This window comes from Trachemys scripta, chromosome 6 (genome assembly GCF_013100865.1).
Source record: "Trachemys scripta elegans isolate TJP31775 chromosome 6, CAS_Tse_1.0, whole genome shotgun sequence".
Lineage (NCBI taxonomy): Eukaryota > Metazoa > Chordata > Testudines > Emydidae > Trachemys > Trachemys scripta.
This window is the reverse complement of record NC_048303.1, coordinates 20,192,056-20,210,035: the sequence shown is the minus strand read 5'-3', so window position 1 is coordinate 20,210,035 and position 17,980 is coordinate 20,192,056. Positions and strand designations below refer to the sequence as shown.

At 43.7% G+C, this 17,980-nt stretch overlaps 1 protein-coding gene across 3 annotated transcripts in view; it reads left to right on the top strand.

Annotated features, from left to right (window-relative positions):
* The first annotated feature begins 12,935 nt into the window (after window positions 1–12,935).
* PDZD2 (PDZ domain containing 2) overlaps window positions 12,936–17,980 on the top strand; it is a 192,957-nt gene continuing 187,912 nt past the window's right edge. For all 3 annotated transcript variants that reach the window (XM_034773801.1, XM_034773800.1, XM_034773799.1), the window contains exon 1: window positions 12,936–13,790. In XM_034773801.1, coding sequence (XP_034629692.1) covers window positions 13,312–13,790 — 479 coding nt within the window. In that variant the 5' untranslated portion in view covers window positions 12,936–13,311. The remainder of the gene's footprint in view (window positions 13,791–17,980) is intronic.

The following is a 17,980-nucleotide window of genomic DNA, read 5'->3' as shown; positions in this document are numbered from 1 at the left end:
ACAGAGGGTTCTGTGGCACCTTTAAGACTAACAGAAGTATTGGGAGCATAAGCTTTCGTGGGAAAGAACCTCACTTCTTCAGATGAAACTTGCATCTGAAGAAGTGAGGTTCTTACCCACGAAAGCTTATGCTCCCAATACTTCTGTTAGTCTTAAAGGTGCCACAGGACCCTCTGTTGCTTTTTACAGATTCAGACTAACATGGCTACCCCTCTGACATTTGGTGTGTGTTCATCATTCCAGCCAAAACAAGTGGGTTATTTATTCTGAGCCATCTGGCACAGGTTAGACTTTTCATGCCAGTACCTAGATACATTGATGATAGGTGTTCCCTCCTCCCCCCCCCCCCCCCCACACACTGATGGACAGAATTGGCCTGTATTGGAGTCCTGTGTTCAATGATGGACACCACACCTCCAGAAAAGCTGTAGACAAACTTAGGAGAGTTCAGTGAAGAACAGCCATTCTGATTAAAAGGTTTGGAAAACCAGACACCCGAGGAAAGGTTAAGGGAGCTGGGTATGCTCATTCTAGAGAAAACGAGCCCGAGAGGGTGTGTAGAGAACACACGAGGAATATAATAAAGAGGACAGGGATCAGCTATTCTGATTCGTCAAAAATAATGAGACTGAGCTGCACTAGGGAATATTTAGGCTACATATTAGGGAAAACGTTAACTCTAAGAACAGTTAGAAGAAGAGTCTGTCAGAGAAGGCTGTGGAAGTGCCAGGACCGGATGTTCAAGGCTAGTCTAGATACCCATCTATTAGAAGTGTTTAGGAATAATCAACAAAAGCTGCCATGATGCATCGGAATGGATTTGGCGTCCAGTTACTGCAGGGGGTTGAATATTTCCTTGAAGGCACATTCCATTACCTAACCACTCCTCATTCTTTAATGCACTGTTTATTCTTCCTTCTTTATCCTCCCACATCCAGGTACATAGAACATCCACCAGTTTCTGCCATTTGTTTTGGTCTTGTGCTGGTCTGTTCAGGCTTTCAAGTGTCACATTGAAGAATTTAGGTTCTTTCTCCATTCTGTGTTATATTTCTATGTGTTGCCCTCTTTTTCTCCTTCCAGATGGTATCAATGTAATCTCTTGATGTTGTGTTGGTGGCATCCTTAAAGCATGTCCTAAATATGTCCATAGTTGTCATCTTGCCATATGTCGTGCTTTTTATTGGTTTGCTCTACTTAGAATTTCTGATGTTGTAGTAAACTCTTTCCAGTGAACTCTGAAAATCTTCTGCAGGCATTTACTTTGGAATGAGTTGAACTTCTTATAAATTGCTCTTATGGATTTCCATGACTCTGCTCCACAGAGGAGGACAGACATGATACCGGTGTTAAAAACATATTTTTGTATCACTGCCGATCTTGATACTTTCCCAAAACTTTCAACTTCGTGAAAGTTGTTTGCTACTTTTGATATTCATTGCTTGACATCTAACGTGGTGTCACCATCATTGCACATCTCACTCCCCAGATAAGTAAAATGGCTTACTTCTTCTAGTGTTTCTCCATCTACTGTGATGGTCGCTTTTGGAACATTGATAGCCATATAGTTTGTATTCCCTTTGCGGATGAACAAACCAACTTGTTTTGCTGGGTCTGCCAAAAGCAGGGTCTTTTCTTCTATTAAAGCTATGTGTTGGACTCAGCAGGACAATGTCATTAGCAAAAACAAAGGTCATCCAATTGTATTTTATCATTTGTCCATAAAATTCCTCGGTTGCCTTCTGCTGTTACTTTCCTTGTGATACAGTCAGTGATCAGTGCAAACAGTAGTGGGGACATAATATTCCTTTGTCTTACTTCAGTTGTCTCCGCAAACCATTGGCCGATGTTATATAATCTGACTGCATATTCAGCATTATCATATAGGTCTTTGATTATTTTAATTACTCTTGCTGGTATTCCAGAGTATGCCATACATTTCTGGAGACAGTCTCTGTATCCACTGTCAAAAGTCCTCAGGAAATCTATAAAATTTATCGGAAGAGATGCTTCCACTCTGCACTTTGTTCTATGATATGTCTGACAACAACAGTATGGTCTACATGTGATCTCAGTCGTCTAAAACCTGCTTGCTCCTCTCTAAGTGGAAAATCTATTTATTTTTTTATATGTTCCTGGATGATGTTGGATATGATTTTCCTAGGCACTGAGAATATTGTGATTCTTCTCCAGTTATTGCAGTTGCTAAGGTCACACTTCTTTTGGCAATATTGCTCTAAGGCCTCTCTTCCACTGGCCTGGGTTCTTTGCCTCTTTCCGTAGTCTAATCAAAATCACAAGGAAAGTCTGGAGAGCTGGTTTGTCACTTGCTTTAAGTATCTCCCCAGTAATATCCTCTCCAGCTGCTTTCCGATTTTGAATTTACTGATGGCTTTTCTAACTTTTTCCATTATAGTTGCTCCTAAAACAATATGAAGCTGTGGTGGTAGGTCATCATATATTTGTAGTAATTTGCTTGGGTGTCATCTGTTTAAAACAGCCTGACAGTGTTCATCCCATCTTTTCCTTTGTTGTTTTTCTGTGGTAAGAATCTTTCCATTTACATCTTTGGTAAGGCCTCCAGTACTGTTAGTTTCCTGTTAGCTGTTTGATTGTCTTACACAAAGTTGTAAAAATCACCTTTTTAGCTAGCATCCTCAGCTCTTGACTTTCTGTCAATATAGATCTTTTCTAGCACTCCTTTTTACCTCTATGTCTTGAGTCTGTATTCTTCTTGCCACTTGCTTATCTCTTCACATTGCTTAGCATTCATGAGTTTTTTGCTTTACACTTCTCTTTTCCACTGCTGCCCAGGTAGCATCACTAATCCATTCTTACCTTTTAGATTTAGTTATTAGGACTGCCTTGGCACTTCTAAATAGCACTCTCGGTGATTTTCCCCACAGAGTATTGATGATTTGATTTTCTTCAGTTAACTCCATTAGAACAGTGAACTTGTTCTTCAGTTCAAACTGAAAAATACTTCTTGCATTGGGTTTTTTAGTGCGCTGTTGATGTACGGTCTGTCTTTGACCTTCTTCATTCTTTTTAACATGATCTCCAATTTAGTGACAAAAAGCTTATGGTCCCTGCCCACATCTGCTCCTCTGTACACACATACATCTGCCAATGAGCTACGAAATTCTCTAAATGAAGAAGTGATCTATCTGATTCTTTGTAGTACCATCTGAGGAGTTGCATGTTGCGTTATGGATTTCTTTGAGGGAATATTGTTCCACCTATCACTACAGTGTTCGCTCTGCAAATGTCTACTAATGAGTCACCATTCTGGTTTATGTCCAAACCACTGCTGCACTTACCCATGACTTTATCCAACACGTCATTTTATTTCAAATCTTTATGTTCAAATCAACAACACTCTTCCAAAGATTTTGGGTTTAATTCACAAATATTTTAAAGGAATCCTAGAAACTACTAGGACAGTAGAAGGATTGACTGGCAATCTGTAGTAGAAACTATGGCCTCAGACTATACAAAGGTGGTCAGTGAAATAGCATGTAGCTGACCAACATGACTGTTGGTAAGAGGAGTTCCTGAAGGACAGGAGATTTTGCCAAAAGTTTTGGGCAAGTTCTAGGGGACACTGTGTTTATAAAACCTTCACTCTGACAAGCATATGTCCAATAGGTAATAATCCCAAAGCTGCAGAAATACCAGGTACTGTAGTTGTCACCAGTGGATCCCTGCAATTCTGGAATAAAGTATTAAATGTTGCTAGAAAGAAGTGTAAGCTAACACTCCAATAAGCTAAACTCAGCTTCTACATTGCTATTTTATTAGAGCCACATACAGATGTTGCACCAGCCAAAAAAAGCTGTTTAGAGGCATGACATTATACCCCACCCAGCTATTGCCGGAATGTGAGAACCAGCCTTTATTTTTTCAAACTGCAGAAGAAACCATAATGTTTCCCAACCTCAGAAAGCAGGAGCTAGGAGTGAATATTGCCCTGGATTTGCTAGAAGGGTCAGGCAAGGAATGTTCTGTTATCACACAAGCTTTCCTGATGAGCTTTAGGTTGTACCGATGTTTGAACAACAACAAAAATTAATTTAGTCATAACAAACAGAAAGGGCGGGGGGAGGTTTTTTAATTTTTGAGACACTTGACAATTCTGCAGTACAGTTTGGTATTTTGTTTCCAAGAGGTGTTGTGCATTTCCACAGCATGCTCGTAATGGGGTTTACATTTTATTTAGATGCAAGCAAATACAGAAGTAAAACCTTCTCTGTTTCTTGAGTCTTTTTATCATTGTGTTGTGAACTGTCAACATCCTGTATTCGGATACTTACATTAATTGTGTTAACTCCCACCCCACTGAAATATACACCTCTAAATGGGAAGGAAAGGAGGTAAAGGTCTTGTTCAGACCACTTTAACAAGCAGAAACTGCACCCTTTATAACAGGGGTTGGCAACCTTTCAAAAGTGGTGTGCCGAGTCTTCATTTATTCACTCTGATTTAAGGTTTCGCGTGCCAGTAATACATTTTAACATTTTAGAAGGTCTCTTTCTATAAGTCTATAATAATATAACTAAACTACTGTTGTATGTAAAGTAAATAAGGTTTTTAAAATGTTTAAGAAGCTTAATTTAAAATTAAATTAAAATGCAGAGTCCCCCCGGACTGTTGGCCAGACCTGGGCAGTGTGAGTGCCACTGAAAATCGGCTCGCGTGCCGCCTTTGGCACGCGTGCCATAGGTTGCCTACCCCTGCTTTATAAACTGCTGCCTCAAAAAGATGTTTTTTCCGTGCTGCCCTTCCAAGGTTCAATAGCACAGAACTGTAGTGAAGCTGTGTATTGCTAAGCCTTTCATTATGTTTATAAAATTTACTGCAGCACATTTATTTTTAGGTGAGGCACTCTGTCTAGTTCAACCATGAGCTACAGGGCTTGATGCAGGCATTACGGATGAGGTTCTATGGGCAACGTTACCCAAGCGATCAGACTAGATAAATTCTGAGTTTACCACTACAATGTAAAGTAGGATATGACTAGAACTAAATAGCAAAATACATTTTTATGAGTCAGTGATCCTCAGCTGCTGTAAATCGTCATAGCTCCGTTGACTTCAATGTAACTATAATGCTTTACACCAGCTGAGGATCTGATCTAGTGTCTTCATTCACATACTTACTAAGGTCCCAATTGTGCAACTGGCTCAAAACTAGTGGATGTTTGTACTCATGTAGAGTCCTGTTGCAGTCAACCAGGCCGCACGGGGGAGCTACCTGTGTGGGGCCCTTGTGGCATCAGGCCCTGTTTCACATAGCTGAGTCATCTCCAACACCTTCCCCAGACATCAGTAAGAATGAATGAAGTCCTACTGTGTGGCATAAAATTTGCATATCGCCATAACGAGGGCTTGTTCTCAAGAAACTAAAGTAAAGATATAATTTAAAGCATGAAAATCCTCAAATTAAGAGGGAAATGCAACTTGAACTTAAAGATAAATTGACTAATAAGTAAGAGTTGATAGAGATGAGATTATAAACGAAGGTAAAATCTACTTCACAATATTGTCTTTCAAAATTCCTGCTTGGTACAGTTGCATTTGAACACTTGCAGTAGATTGCTAATAAATTACTTTTAGCTATGTGATGATCAGATGAGATTGGAGGTGATTAGTTTAATAGATTTTGGAAATATTTATTTGGAAGTCCATCTTGTTACATCTGGCAATAATTTTCTTAGGCTTAATGATTCCAGAGGTTAGTGATTATAGAATGCAGCTTGTTTTTCTTTGTGACTCTTCCAATAACACTATAAAATTACATCAGACAGGCTTCCAAGTATATTCAATTTGCAGTGCTGAATCTGCAAGTTTTCCTTTTCTCGGTATGTATCATAAATGCATTTTACAAATGTAAGTGCATTTGCTCCTTTAAGCTTAGAATGTAAGCATTACAACTTCATATGCTTTGGTCTGTAATTCTGGTTTTCTTACCTTCTGAACCAACATGGACCCAATTTCACATGTTGTCTGCATTGGCTTTTCTTGTTTTATGAATAAGGTCTTTCCCACAGGAAGGTTTTATGAAAGATGGAAACATTTAAAAGCACTTGCAGATGTGCTTTATAATATTTATAATTTTTTTTAAATATCCCTTTGTGGAAGAACTACTGTAAACAGCAAATTCCTATAGGGAATTAGGGCATGTCTACATTGCAGCTGGCTGTGTGCTTCCCAATGCAGGCAAACAGACGTGCTAGCTCTGCTTGAGCTAGTGCACTAGAAATAGCAGTGTAGTGGGGGCAGCAGCATAGGCTAGCTGCTTGAATACAAACCTGCCTGGATCCCCTGGGGACATACTCGGGCAGCCAGTTTGAACTGTTGCCCATGTTACCTCCAGCTCTGTGGCTATTTTTAGCAGACTAGCTTGAGCAGAGCTAGTGCCTGTATGTCTACCCGCTGTGGAAAGCATGTTGCCAGCTGGAGTGCAGACATTCCCAAAGCAACATAGCACTCTTGCTTCAGAAATAGGTAATAGCTTGAAAATGTGAAATATAGCATGGCAGATACTGAGGAGATATAGATAGCTCTTTATTAATTTTTTTTATAGGTAGCTAGTTGACCAGCGAGAGCTGTTGGTGCTTAGCACTCTTGAAAATGAGGTCATTTATTTAAGTGTCTAAATATAGACAAGATTCTAACTTTTAGTTTCCCTTAAAAATAAAAGCTTGGCATTATATGTAAAATATTACATGCACACAGACACTGGCTGTTACCCACATAGTGATGCAATGATATTTTAAAACTTTGCATGGGGGAAAGTCTCTAGGAATCTGCACACCTAGGACCAGATTCTAATCATAGTTATACCTATGTACAGTAACTTTGGGCTAAGTCAATAAAGTGAAGTCATGTTACTCCAGATGTACACCAGTGTAAGAGATGTCAGAATCTTGTTCTGAGTACTAAAGTTCACAGTGTTGCTGTCTCAAACCAACGCTCCATTATCCCTTACATGCAGTTACTAGGCACAGAGAGGTAATAGACATATAGCCCTTTGAACAAGTTTAGAATTGCAGATACCATGCTCCATATGGGGAGAAAAGGTCAGTTTCTATCAATACCATCCTACAGAAAGATCATAATGGGCAGGATTTCTGAGCAGGTTCTTCTGTTACAAAATTAAGTGATTAGAAAAAGGTGCCATTAGGTTTTTGGAAAATGTGACAGCTCTATTATTAATTGGAATCGGTGCAGCTTTCCCCAGTTTTGAAATTACTCTGGTTCAGCATTAACTGTGTCTATACCACTGGGACAGCTGAAATCCTAGTGTAGACAAAGCCTTGGTGATATGTGTAAGAAGGAGGATGATCCAGTGCTTAGGGTGCTAGGCTGGAATTTACAAGACATGGGTTCAATTCCCTGCTCAACCGCAGATGGCCTGTGTGTCCCGAACTGTAAAATGGGGATAATAGGATGTTCCTACCTTGCAGGGGTGTTGAGGATAAATACATAAGTATCTAAGATAGACTGAAATGCAGGTGCCGCTTTGTGCTTGGCCTGGTGTATTTTCCATGAAAACTCCAAAAGGACATTTGACCAGTTCTCAGGTACAAATGTTCTTGCACAATTGGGCATTTTTCTAACCTGCCTGTCCAGTTCTATGCACCTCTATTTGAAGTGTTACAATTTTGGGTCCTCCGAGCCTGCTTAGGCAGATGTTATGGAATCCTGTCAATTACTGTAGCTGATTAAGGAAGTTTGGATGCTTGAACACATCTGACTTCTTTTGATTCTTAGTCAACATAAGTCAAGTATGGCAGGTATAAGCACTGGAGAATGCATTGTAGGAAACGCGTCTCCACTGGGCTGGATTAGGAGCTTGATCCAGTGTCAGTGGAAAGTCTCACATCCGTTTCATTGAATTGGGACCTAGATGACTTAATAGATCTCTTCTATCTCTAATTTTTGTGGTTAATCAGAAGCTTTTAGTGTCAATGCATTTCCTCCCTGCTCCAAATTTATTACCCATGCTGAGACCTAACCTGAGATTCACTGATGACTTCAATAGGACCTTTCCTGTGGTGACACCCCCGCCTATGAATTACTCCTATGCTGAATTCTGCAGGAGTAATATGTCCATTAGCGAAAATTCTGATCACTAAACTCTATTTTTGAAATTAAGATTTATTTTGTTCTCATCGTCATGTGATTGCTGTTAGATGCTACCAGGAATTAAAAGAAGGAATGAAAACTCAATTTGAATGGAAAAAAAATCCATAAATGAATGTCTGACTGGTAATGGGTTTGTTTCACCAGCATTCACTCACCCTCCCAAAGGCTGAAGAGCAGAAAGACATTTCTTTTTATTTTCATTTTTAGGAGAAATCACAAATAGCTGAAAAGATATAACCTAAAACAATTCTAATCCGATACCACTGGAGGAGTGAAAAGGAATAACCGTATGTACATTTTTCTGGTGTTTGGGGCTGGGCTTTGATGTGGCAGGACTATTAATCCTAAACATTGTATCTGCCGGAGGTATGCGCATAAATCAACTTTTAAAAATCAGTAGTGGGACATTTTTATGACCTTTATTATTTCTCTTTCCACACACAAGGAAGTGGGGTTCGAGAGCTACTTACGTGGTTCTTTTTGAAAAGGGCACCCCCGGAAGGAAAAACTCTATTTGTCAGAAAAAGAAACAGAAGTCTGTATGGAATCAGGATATCCAAATATGCAATGGGGCACTTGTGATAAAGTCTAAGCCTCTTGTCATCTAAAGAAATATTGTTGTATTATTCTCCTCTCATATACACCCACTTCTGGAGCCCATTCTTCCCACCCCTCAGCTAGTCTGAGAGATCCAACTAAAAAACTAGTCACCACCACATGTGCCATTAACTCAGATTAGCCTCTGGAGCAAAAAAGACTGGAGACCCACAGAAACAAGTGTGTTCTCTCTACTGAGTTAAATGCCTCCTTAACTGAAGCTTTTAGCCGAAGGGAAAAACATCTTCAACTTAGGGTGTGTCTATACTTGGCACTAGGGGTGTGATTCCCACATCCCCTAGACATACTCACGCTGAGCTAGTGCACTATAAATAGTTGTGTAGCATGGGCAGACGTGAGAGGCAGCACAGGCTAATAGTACTGAGTATGGACCCGCAGAGTCCAGGTGGGTTTGTACTCAACCCCTTAGCCTGTGCTGTCCATGCTACTGCGGCTATGCTATTTTTAGCATGCTGCTCTATGCAAGCTGGGAATCGCACCCCCGGCTCCAAGTGTAGACGTACCCACACGCAATGGGGAGTTCTTACTAAGGGTGTCACTGTCGACTCAGTCTTTGAGGGAAAATTTAATGTGAGAGTTGTAGGTGGAACACGGCGGAGACCAGGCTCTCAGTGGCTCCAGGACCTGTGGGCTAGATTCACTCTTAGATCTATGCTTTTGCAGTAGACCTCATCATAAAAATCTCCAGGGAGTGGAAGTGGTAGCAGCACAAAGGGCCCAAAGCCTCTGTGGCGTGGGGAGAGGAGGTTCTTGGAGGACCATAGTATACAAATTGTGAGCAATGCTGGCCGAGAAGGGGACGTGACCTTGCCTGCAAACACACTGATATCTGCGTCTCCCTTACAACAGCCTCCATCTGTGGAACCAATTAGGATTAAATCCGCACATGGAACCCCCCAGGGACGGTGGTGATGGAAATGCTTCCAGCCAAACCTCAGAGCATCTGACTCATTAACTTCATTTTTGGAGAAAAGGAAGAGGCTCTGTCCATTACTAATCTGTGTGGGTTTGCTGGATGTAAAGCTTTAGGGCTCCGTCAGGGAGGGGTGTTTGGGGCTGTATGCTAGAGTAATCTGCAACCTTCTAATCCAGGTAGCAGCACCATTTAACCCGTCTGTTAAAATGAGACTAATTTATACCATGCTGTGTACAGTGTATGACGTTTGGTGGCTTTCCCCCAGTGCCCATGCACGGGGCGCGGGGGGACACTGATAGTGCAACTTGTGAAGTTTAGCTAATTCACTTTGTGCTTTTTTTAAAAAAAGGAATAAAAATCCCTATCAAACTGCATGTGGTTAGTTAGAGCCAGGTCGTGGGTTTAAACCACAGGTCAGAACAAGTGGGCATGCAGCAAATGCCCTCAGAAGCATTCTCAGTGACTCAACCAGAATCTTAGGGGTTAATGATGCACAGTGGCGCGGGAGCGCTGTCATCCTGTTACAGGGTGCAGTATGTGCTCCCCTTTCCCAGTGGTGCCAGTGCGAGGAGAAAAAAATAAGCCACAACATTTTGTACACAAGTCGTGTACATGAGAGAGTAAAAATAGCTGTTTGGGGAACACATTGCATACAAAAGCAAACACAGGGTGATGATGGAAAAAAAAGGTCTCCCAAAGAGGTCCCAAAATCCAGGGTAAAACTCCATTTTGGCTCAAAGCTCAGTTTGCCATTTTTCTCAGTGAGATCTTTCTTTTTCCAAAGAGAAATCTGCCACACAGTTTGTCACCTTTCTATTTTTGCTAGTGTGTATATTGGGCTGTTGTAACTGCTGTTCTCACCAGGCTGGGTGTGTTCAATTGATACATCAGACACTGACTTTGTTGAGTATGGAGCTGTTTTAGTCTTGTACAGTGGTGCTGCTGGTTTCACTCAGAAGCAGATTTCCTATTGATGGTTGCCATAGTCCTTTTTCCCAGGTCAAAGTCGTGTGTGTGTGTGTGTGTGTGTGTGTGTGTGTGTGTGTTAATCACATAGCTAATTATACAGTGCCCTCATTTGATTTGCTTCGTGCCATGCATGGCCCCGAACCTATGATGAGGTCCATGTAGGTGGACTCCTATTCTTGTGCAGAACCTCATAGCTTCCCCATTCTGCTGAGCTATTTGCAGGATGGTGGCCCAAATTAACATCTGGTGCCTGCTTCCCTGAGAACACTGTCAGCTCTAAGCAAATGAGAACAAAAGTTAGAAATTCATAGATTCAGGCCAGAAGAACCATGAGTCTAACCTAAAATAAATCTGAACCTTGTCTATAGTTATTGAAAGTTGTATGATCAATTAGTCCTGAAAACTCAGCTCCAAGGCACCTCCACGTGATCAGGTGTGATGATGGAGGGGTTTTCAGTGTAGTGCCCCCTTTAGCCGTTCTGGTGCACAGTGATCTGTTGTTTCCTGTGGTCTAGTTCTCCAGCCAGGTCACTACTCAGTCCATTCCCCTTCCAGAGTATACGGAAACATCCCCAAATAGTCAACTCAAAATCTAATGGCCTTCGAGCCCGTCTCCTGATATTTATCTGTAACTTTTAGTTCGTGGCCTCTTTTATTCTTTTAATGCCTATGCACCCCCTCTTGTTCTGGCTGGGAACTAGGTAGGGGAACGCAGGCTCACACTCTCCTCCAGGTTCCAGCCCAGTGACCCAGTTTTGGGTGGATAAGGCATGTTTCTTTGATCCCTCCGCCACATTCCTGAGTTGCTTCATCCCACTTGTCAACATCTTCACCAGGTCTCTGGACTCTGCTATCCCTGCCTGGATCTACGGTTCCTCACAGCGTCTCCTTAGTCAGCTATGAAGGTGCTTTCTCAAAGACCACTCCCTGTCCTCCTCTGTAGCAGCTGGGCTATACTGTAAGCAGCGCTCTGTCTCTTACCATTAAAGCAGTCGATATGTGTCTCCTTCAAGCAGGAGTCCCCCGTCCCCCCCTCAGCCCTCTCTCTGGGCTGGAGTTTGTGGCTCAGGCCTCTTGTCTTGGAATAGTCAGCTGCAAAGCTTTTGCCAGTTCCCTTCAGCTGAACACCCTCACCAAACTGGAAAGTCCAGCAGGCCAGCCTTCTCTCAGTGTCTGCCCTCCCTGGGAGGGAGAAGGAAGCCTTTATGCTGGCCCCTTCTTCCCAGTGTATCCCCTGATTGGGGGAAAAGGGAGTCTGACTCCACTCACTCTGCCAGGCTCCTGGTGCCAGGCCTTTAAAGAAACAGGGCCTTTCTCCCAGCCACAGTTTATCTCTCTATCCCCTATCTCTCTTTAGGTTCTTATTTATGGGTGTTTGAAAATCCTTAAAAGGCCATGCCGGATGGTGGGCTGGGCTGACCACTAGGCACTACTGCTCATAAGGGTAGGCCATGCTCTCACACCATTGTATGTCAGCTTTATATGTGACAGTCACTATAATCACTCACTTTACATTGGCCTCTGAGAAGCATTGAACACTACTTGAAAAGCTTGGTGGAGGAAGTTGTATATGATGAGAGTGTTTTGCACCTATAACTTGGGGATCCACAGGATTATAGGCATCATTTGTGCCCATTTATTGTGTCTTACAATAGCCCTGGGTTGTGGGTAAATAAGTATTACCTTGTACCTATATTATAGACAGATAAACTGAGGCACAAAGAGGTTCATAAGTGACATCCCTAACATTACTCGCCATCTCGGGTTGAATCAGGGATAGAATCTAAGGGCCTGGTTCTCCAGCCCTGACTGTGAACAGCTCCCGTTGAAATTTATGGAAGCTGTTTGTTTGCAGAGGCTATGAACCATTCTCCAGGAGTCCTCTGCTTTTATCACTGCCTCTGAGCTGCTGTATTAGTCTTTTGTTCTGACAGGGAGTATACTGTTGTTTATAGGGCCTGGATCTCCGTTGGCAGGTCAGGTTGTAAGAATGACCTTTTATTCTCTTCCTGAGAAGGATAGGTGGTGCCCCCAAGTGGTAGACAAGAGAATAATACAAATGGTGATTGTGGAGAGAACTGTACACCCTGCACTCTCAGCCAGCAGAATGGCATAACCTGGTAACTAAAAATTAAAGGGAGAACAAAATAGACTATGAAACACACACACAAACGTTAGGAAAATTTTATTTTCTGTCTAATGAGCATAGCAGCTGAGCAGCATTTTGGCTGGAACGATGACCAGGATCGTAATGCTTCTGTTTTTATCTTGCAGGCCAAGCAGGTGTTGAGTGGCTGTGGTGATGAACTGACAACATTCCTTGTGGAATGAATTCTCATTGGACTCCAGTGTAATTTGTAGCTGGCCAGCTGTAAAAGTAGCCCAACAAGAATTCACTGACACTTCCTTCCTCCTCTTGCTGAGCCGTCCACAGCAATTGTTTCAGTGTTTTCATAAAAGCGTCCTGTTATCCTTTGCCAAACTGAACAGTTCAACAGCGCTGGACCTGAGTGGTGGCTCCCCATGTGTGCTCTCTCTCTGAACATGGCTGGGGGTGACGCTGACGGATGCCGTGATTCTGAAAGGAGGATCAGTGAAGCCCCGCATAGTGAACCCAGAAAGCCATCCTTCACATGATGGGATCCTTGGGTGCCCATAATGCCCATTACTCAAGAGAACGCTATGCTCTTCCTCCCCCTCCTGTATCAGTGGCTGCAAAACAGCCAGAGGGAGGAAGTGGAAGGGCCAGAGCAGAGGCTGTGTCAGTCTGCCATTCAGAAGCTGAGAGAGTACATACAACTAAATTTTTCCATGGATGACAGCAAATTGCAGCCCAGTGGTCCCAGCACTTTAGACATGGAAATCGGCACGCTCTACCTTACCAAGGAGATGGGCAAAAATGAGGCTCTTGGCTTAAGCTTTGGGAACATCCCTGCTTTTGGAGACTATGGAGAGAAACGGAGAGGAGGGAAAAAGAGGAAAGGGCACAAAGGCCCGGTGCTTGATGTTGGCTGTATCTGGGTAACGGACTTAAAGAAAAATAGCCCGGCAGGGAAATGTGGGAAAGTGCAACTGAGAGATGAGATTCTTTCCCTGAATGGTCAATTAATGGTCGGCGTGGATGTCAGTGGGGCAAGGTAAGGGGCAAAGCAGTTACTGCAGATCTGCAGTGCATCGGGATTGCTGCATAACGCAATGGGTTGTCTTTAATATTGATCTGCTAGAGCTGTGGTCCCCAAACTTTTCAGGGTCATGTCCCCCCTTATCGCTGTCCATGCCCCCCCCCCAGCTGGGTCTGGGAGCAGGGCTATGGCTCGGGGGGGGGGGAAGGGGGAGGCAGACAAGGATAAGGGGATTGAGGCTGGGGCCACAGCGGAGGGGTGGGTCTTGGACTGGGAATGGGGGCGGGAGCAGAGCCACAGCCAGGCTGCAGTGGGGGCTGTCAGCCGGTGGCTGGGTGCAGCTCCATTCCCACCCCCACCCCCAGCTGGAAACAGAGCTGTGGCCAAGAGCTGAGGCTGGAGGCGGAGACGGAGCCACAGCCAAGCCATGGTGGGGGCCAGCAGTTGGACCCGTGGCCTGGTGCAGGGATGCACAGAGGCCGGGGATGGGGATAGGAGCCAGAGCAGAGCTGGGTGGCTCTCCCTCCCCACCCCGCATAGGGGCTGGCCCAGCCCCCTCCCAACATTCCTCTGTGCCTCCCTAGGGGTGCGTGCCCCACAGTTTGGATACCTCTATGCTAGATGCTGTAGAAGGTCTTCGCAAGGCAGCAGAATAGCTCATGCTTCCTGTTTGTGGTAGGGGGAGGTTCATTCACTGGTTTAAGATGGGGAAGTACAAGTGCAGTGGTGATAAACTCATTTTTGTTTTAGAGGGCACAAAATCTCTTCCCTCTAGGAAAAGGGCTTACCTCCAGCAATGGATGGTTTAGAATGTGATGCACAGAGTCAAACAAGTCACCTGTAAAACTAAAATGGCCAGATCCTCAGCTTGTGTGCACCAGCATAGCTTCATTTACTTCAGTGAAGCTGTGTCAATTTATACCAGCAGAGGATCTGGCCTAGTAAGTAAAATCCCAAATGGGGGGAGAATGACATCCTTTCTGTAGTGGGGGCCCAACTGGATGCAGTACTCCAGATGTGGCCTCACCAGTGCTGAATAGGGGGAATAATAACTTCCTTCAATCTGCTGGCAATGCTCCTACTAATGCAGCACAATATGTCATTAGCCGTCTTGGCAACAAGGGCACACTGTTGACTCATATCCAGCTCCTCGTCCACTGTAATCCCCAGGTCCCTTTCCGCAAAACTGCCACGTAGCCAGTCGGTCCCCAGTATGTAGCAGTACATGGGGTATTTCCATCCTAAGTGCAGGACTCTACACTTGTCCTTGTTGAACCTCATCAGATTTCTTTTGGCCCAATCCTCCAATTTGTCTAGGTCACTCTGGACCCTATCTCTACCCTCCAGCATATCTACCTCTTCCCCGCAACTTAGTGTCATCCGTGAACTTGTTGAGGGTGCAATCCATCACATCATCCAGATCATTAATGAAGATGTTGAACAAAACCAGACCCAGGACCGACCCCTGGGGCACTCCACTTGATACTGGCTGCCAACTAGACATTGAACCATTGATCACTACCCATTGAGCCCAATGATCTAGCCAGCTTTCTATCCACCTTATAGTCCATTCATCCAATCCATACTTCTTTAACTTGTTGTCAAGAATACTAGCAAATGCTTTGCTAACGCAAAGTATATCACATCCACTGCTTTCCCCATATCCATAGAGCCAGTTATCTCATCATAGAAGGCAATCAGGTTGGTCATGCATGACTTGCCCTTGGTGAATCCATGTTGACTGTTCCTGATCACCTTCCTCTCCTCCAAGTGCTTCTAAATGGATTCCTTGAGGACCTGCTCCATGATTTTTCTGGGGACAGAGGTGAGGCTGACTGGTCTGTAGTTCCCCGCATTCTCCTTCCCTTTTTTAAAGATGGACACTATATTTGCCTTTTCCAATCGTCTGGGACCTCCCCCCAATCGCCATGAGTTCTCAAAGATAATGGCCAAAGGCTCTGCAGTCACATCAGCCAATTCCCTTAGCACCCTTGGATGCATTGCATCCGGCCCCATGGACTTGTGCATGTCTAGCTTTTCTAAATAGTTCTTAACCTGTTCTTTCACCACTGAGGGCTGCTCACCTCCACCCCATACTGTGCTGCCCAGTGCAGCAGTTTAGGAGCTGACCTTGTCTGTGAAGACCAAGGCAAAAAAACATTGAGTGCTTCAGCTTTTTCCACATTATCTGTCACTAGGTTGCATCCCCCATTCAGTAAAGGTCCCACACTTTCCCTGACCACCTTTTTGTTCCTAACATACCTGTAGAAACCCTTGTTGTTTCCCTTCACATCCCTTGCTAGCTGCAACTCCAATTGTGCTTTGCCTTCCTGATTACATCCCTGCATGCTCAAGCAATATTTTTATATTCCTCCCTAGTCATCTGTGATGCCTGGTGGACAGGTACAGAGTCATACAGATCGTTTGTAAACACATTACAAATATTTCCACATTCCTCACAGGTCATTTAATCTCTCTGGCCTCTTCTACAGGTTGGGGTAAAGCGCTACCTTAAAGCACACTAGAGAATCTTTAGTGCACACCAGCAGGGTCTACACAGACCAATTAATGGGCAGCATGATAATGCACTTTAGAAATCACAACCCCCTAGGGTGAATTGCCCCCTGGTGTAGACAAACTCTCTGACTCACTTTCCCATCTAGAAAAGTGGTCCTTCCCCCCACCTTTGTCTGTCTTGCCTATTATGATTGTAAACCCTTCAGAGTAGGAGCTCTCTGTTACTTTGTGTTTTGGGCAGCACCTAGCTCAATGGGGCCCTGATTTCAGTTGTAGCCACTAGGTGTTGCCATAATACAAACAATCAATAGACGTAACAGTGCCTGTTGAGCTCCACTGGTGTTCGTAAAGGTGGGAGGTGATTTTGCCCCATTTCATCTAATTCTGCTGTGAGCAAGAGGCTTCTCGTCTGATAAACAAATTGAGAGCGTGCGATAAGGTGGTGAGAAAGATGGAGCTGTGTCTCACACAGTATCAGATCTGATTTTCAAAGGTGCCTGACCCAGCCTCTGTCTTGCAATAAAATGCCTCTGCAATTAATTGTGTGCACAAGAGGTAGTATTACACTATCTAACCACCTTACTGTGCCTGCAAAACGGGCCATTTCTTAAGAGCAGTCCTTAACCTATGGATGAGGAACCATGATGTGTTATTGCCCCTCAGACAGAGTGACCTGTTCTTTAAATCAAAGGTGATCTATTGCTAGAGGTCAGGGATAATGTCACATTATTTTTCATGCCAAGGAAGTTAATGCTTTGTGGAGTCTGAGACTTTCAGGTGTCTGTTTTTATTTTCCACCCCTGAGAGTCTCCAGTTGTGGTGTTTTTTAAAGGCTCTGTGGCAAAACCAGTAAGCTACGGAGACTACCGATAATTAGAATAATGTCCTTTTTTTTAATTTTCCAGCTCAGATGTTCTGTGAGCTCCCAGAGCTAGAAAAGCCCTGCAAAACCTCACTGGGAAGCTGGAATTCCTAGATTTTGGTTGTGTGGCAGTTTTGATTCTTGCTAGTTCATGAGATCTTACCCTAAAATGATCTATGATCTCTTGGACCAGGGAAAAATATAGGCCATTTAGTAGACAGACCTGGACATTTTCGTCACCCTGGTCTGATCTGCCCCTGAATCATTGCCATTGTTTGATGAATGTGATATTAATAGAACAAACTTTGAGGCCTTATGGGACTTTTTCACTTCTGATGCTGTTGTGAATGCTTGGATTCATCCTCTGAGGCCTTGTCTACACTACAGGGGAAATTCGTTCAAAGCTACGTCAGTTTGAGTTACATGAATAGTGTAACTCAAATTGACCTAGCTTAGATCTACTTACCGCGGGGGTCCACACTACGCGATCTCCGTTGCCTCCCCCTACTCTTCTCGATCCAGTGGAGTACAGGAGTTGACGGGAGAGCGATCTGCAGTTGATTGAGCAGGTCTTCACTAGACCCGCTAAATCGACCGCCAATGCATCGATCGCTGCTCATGGATCCCCTGGTAAGTGTAGACAAGCCCTGAGTAGCAAATGGCACGCCTAAAGTTTAAGTGGTGTGCACAGGACTTTGTAGGTACCACCTTGTAAATCATGTTCAGCACCCTTTAAAAGCTGGAGGTTTCTCAGGGATCTCAAAACAGTGATGACTCCTGCCCACCATTGTAAGATGCAGTTTGTAAATATGGCGGAGTGAAAGGG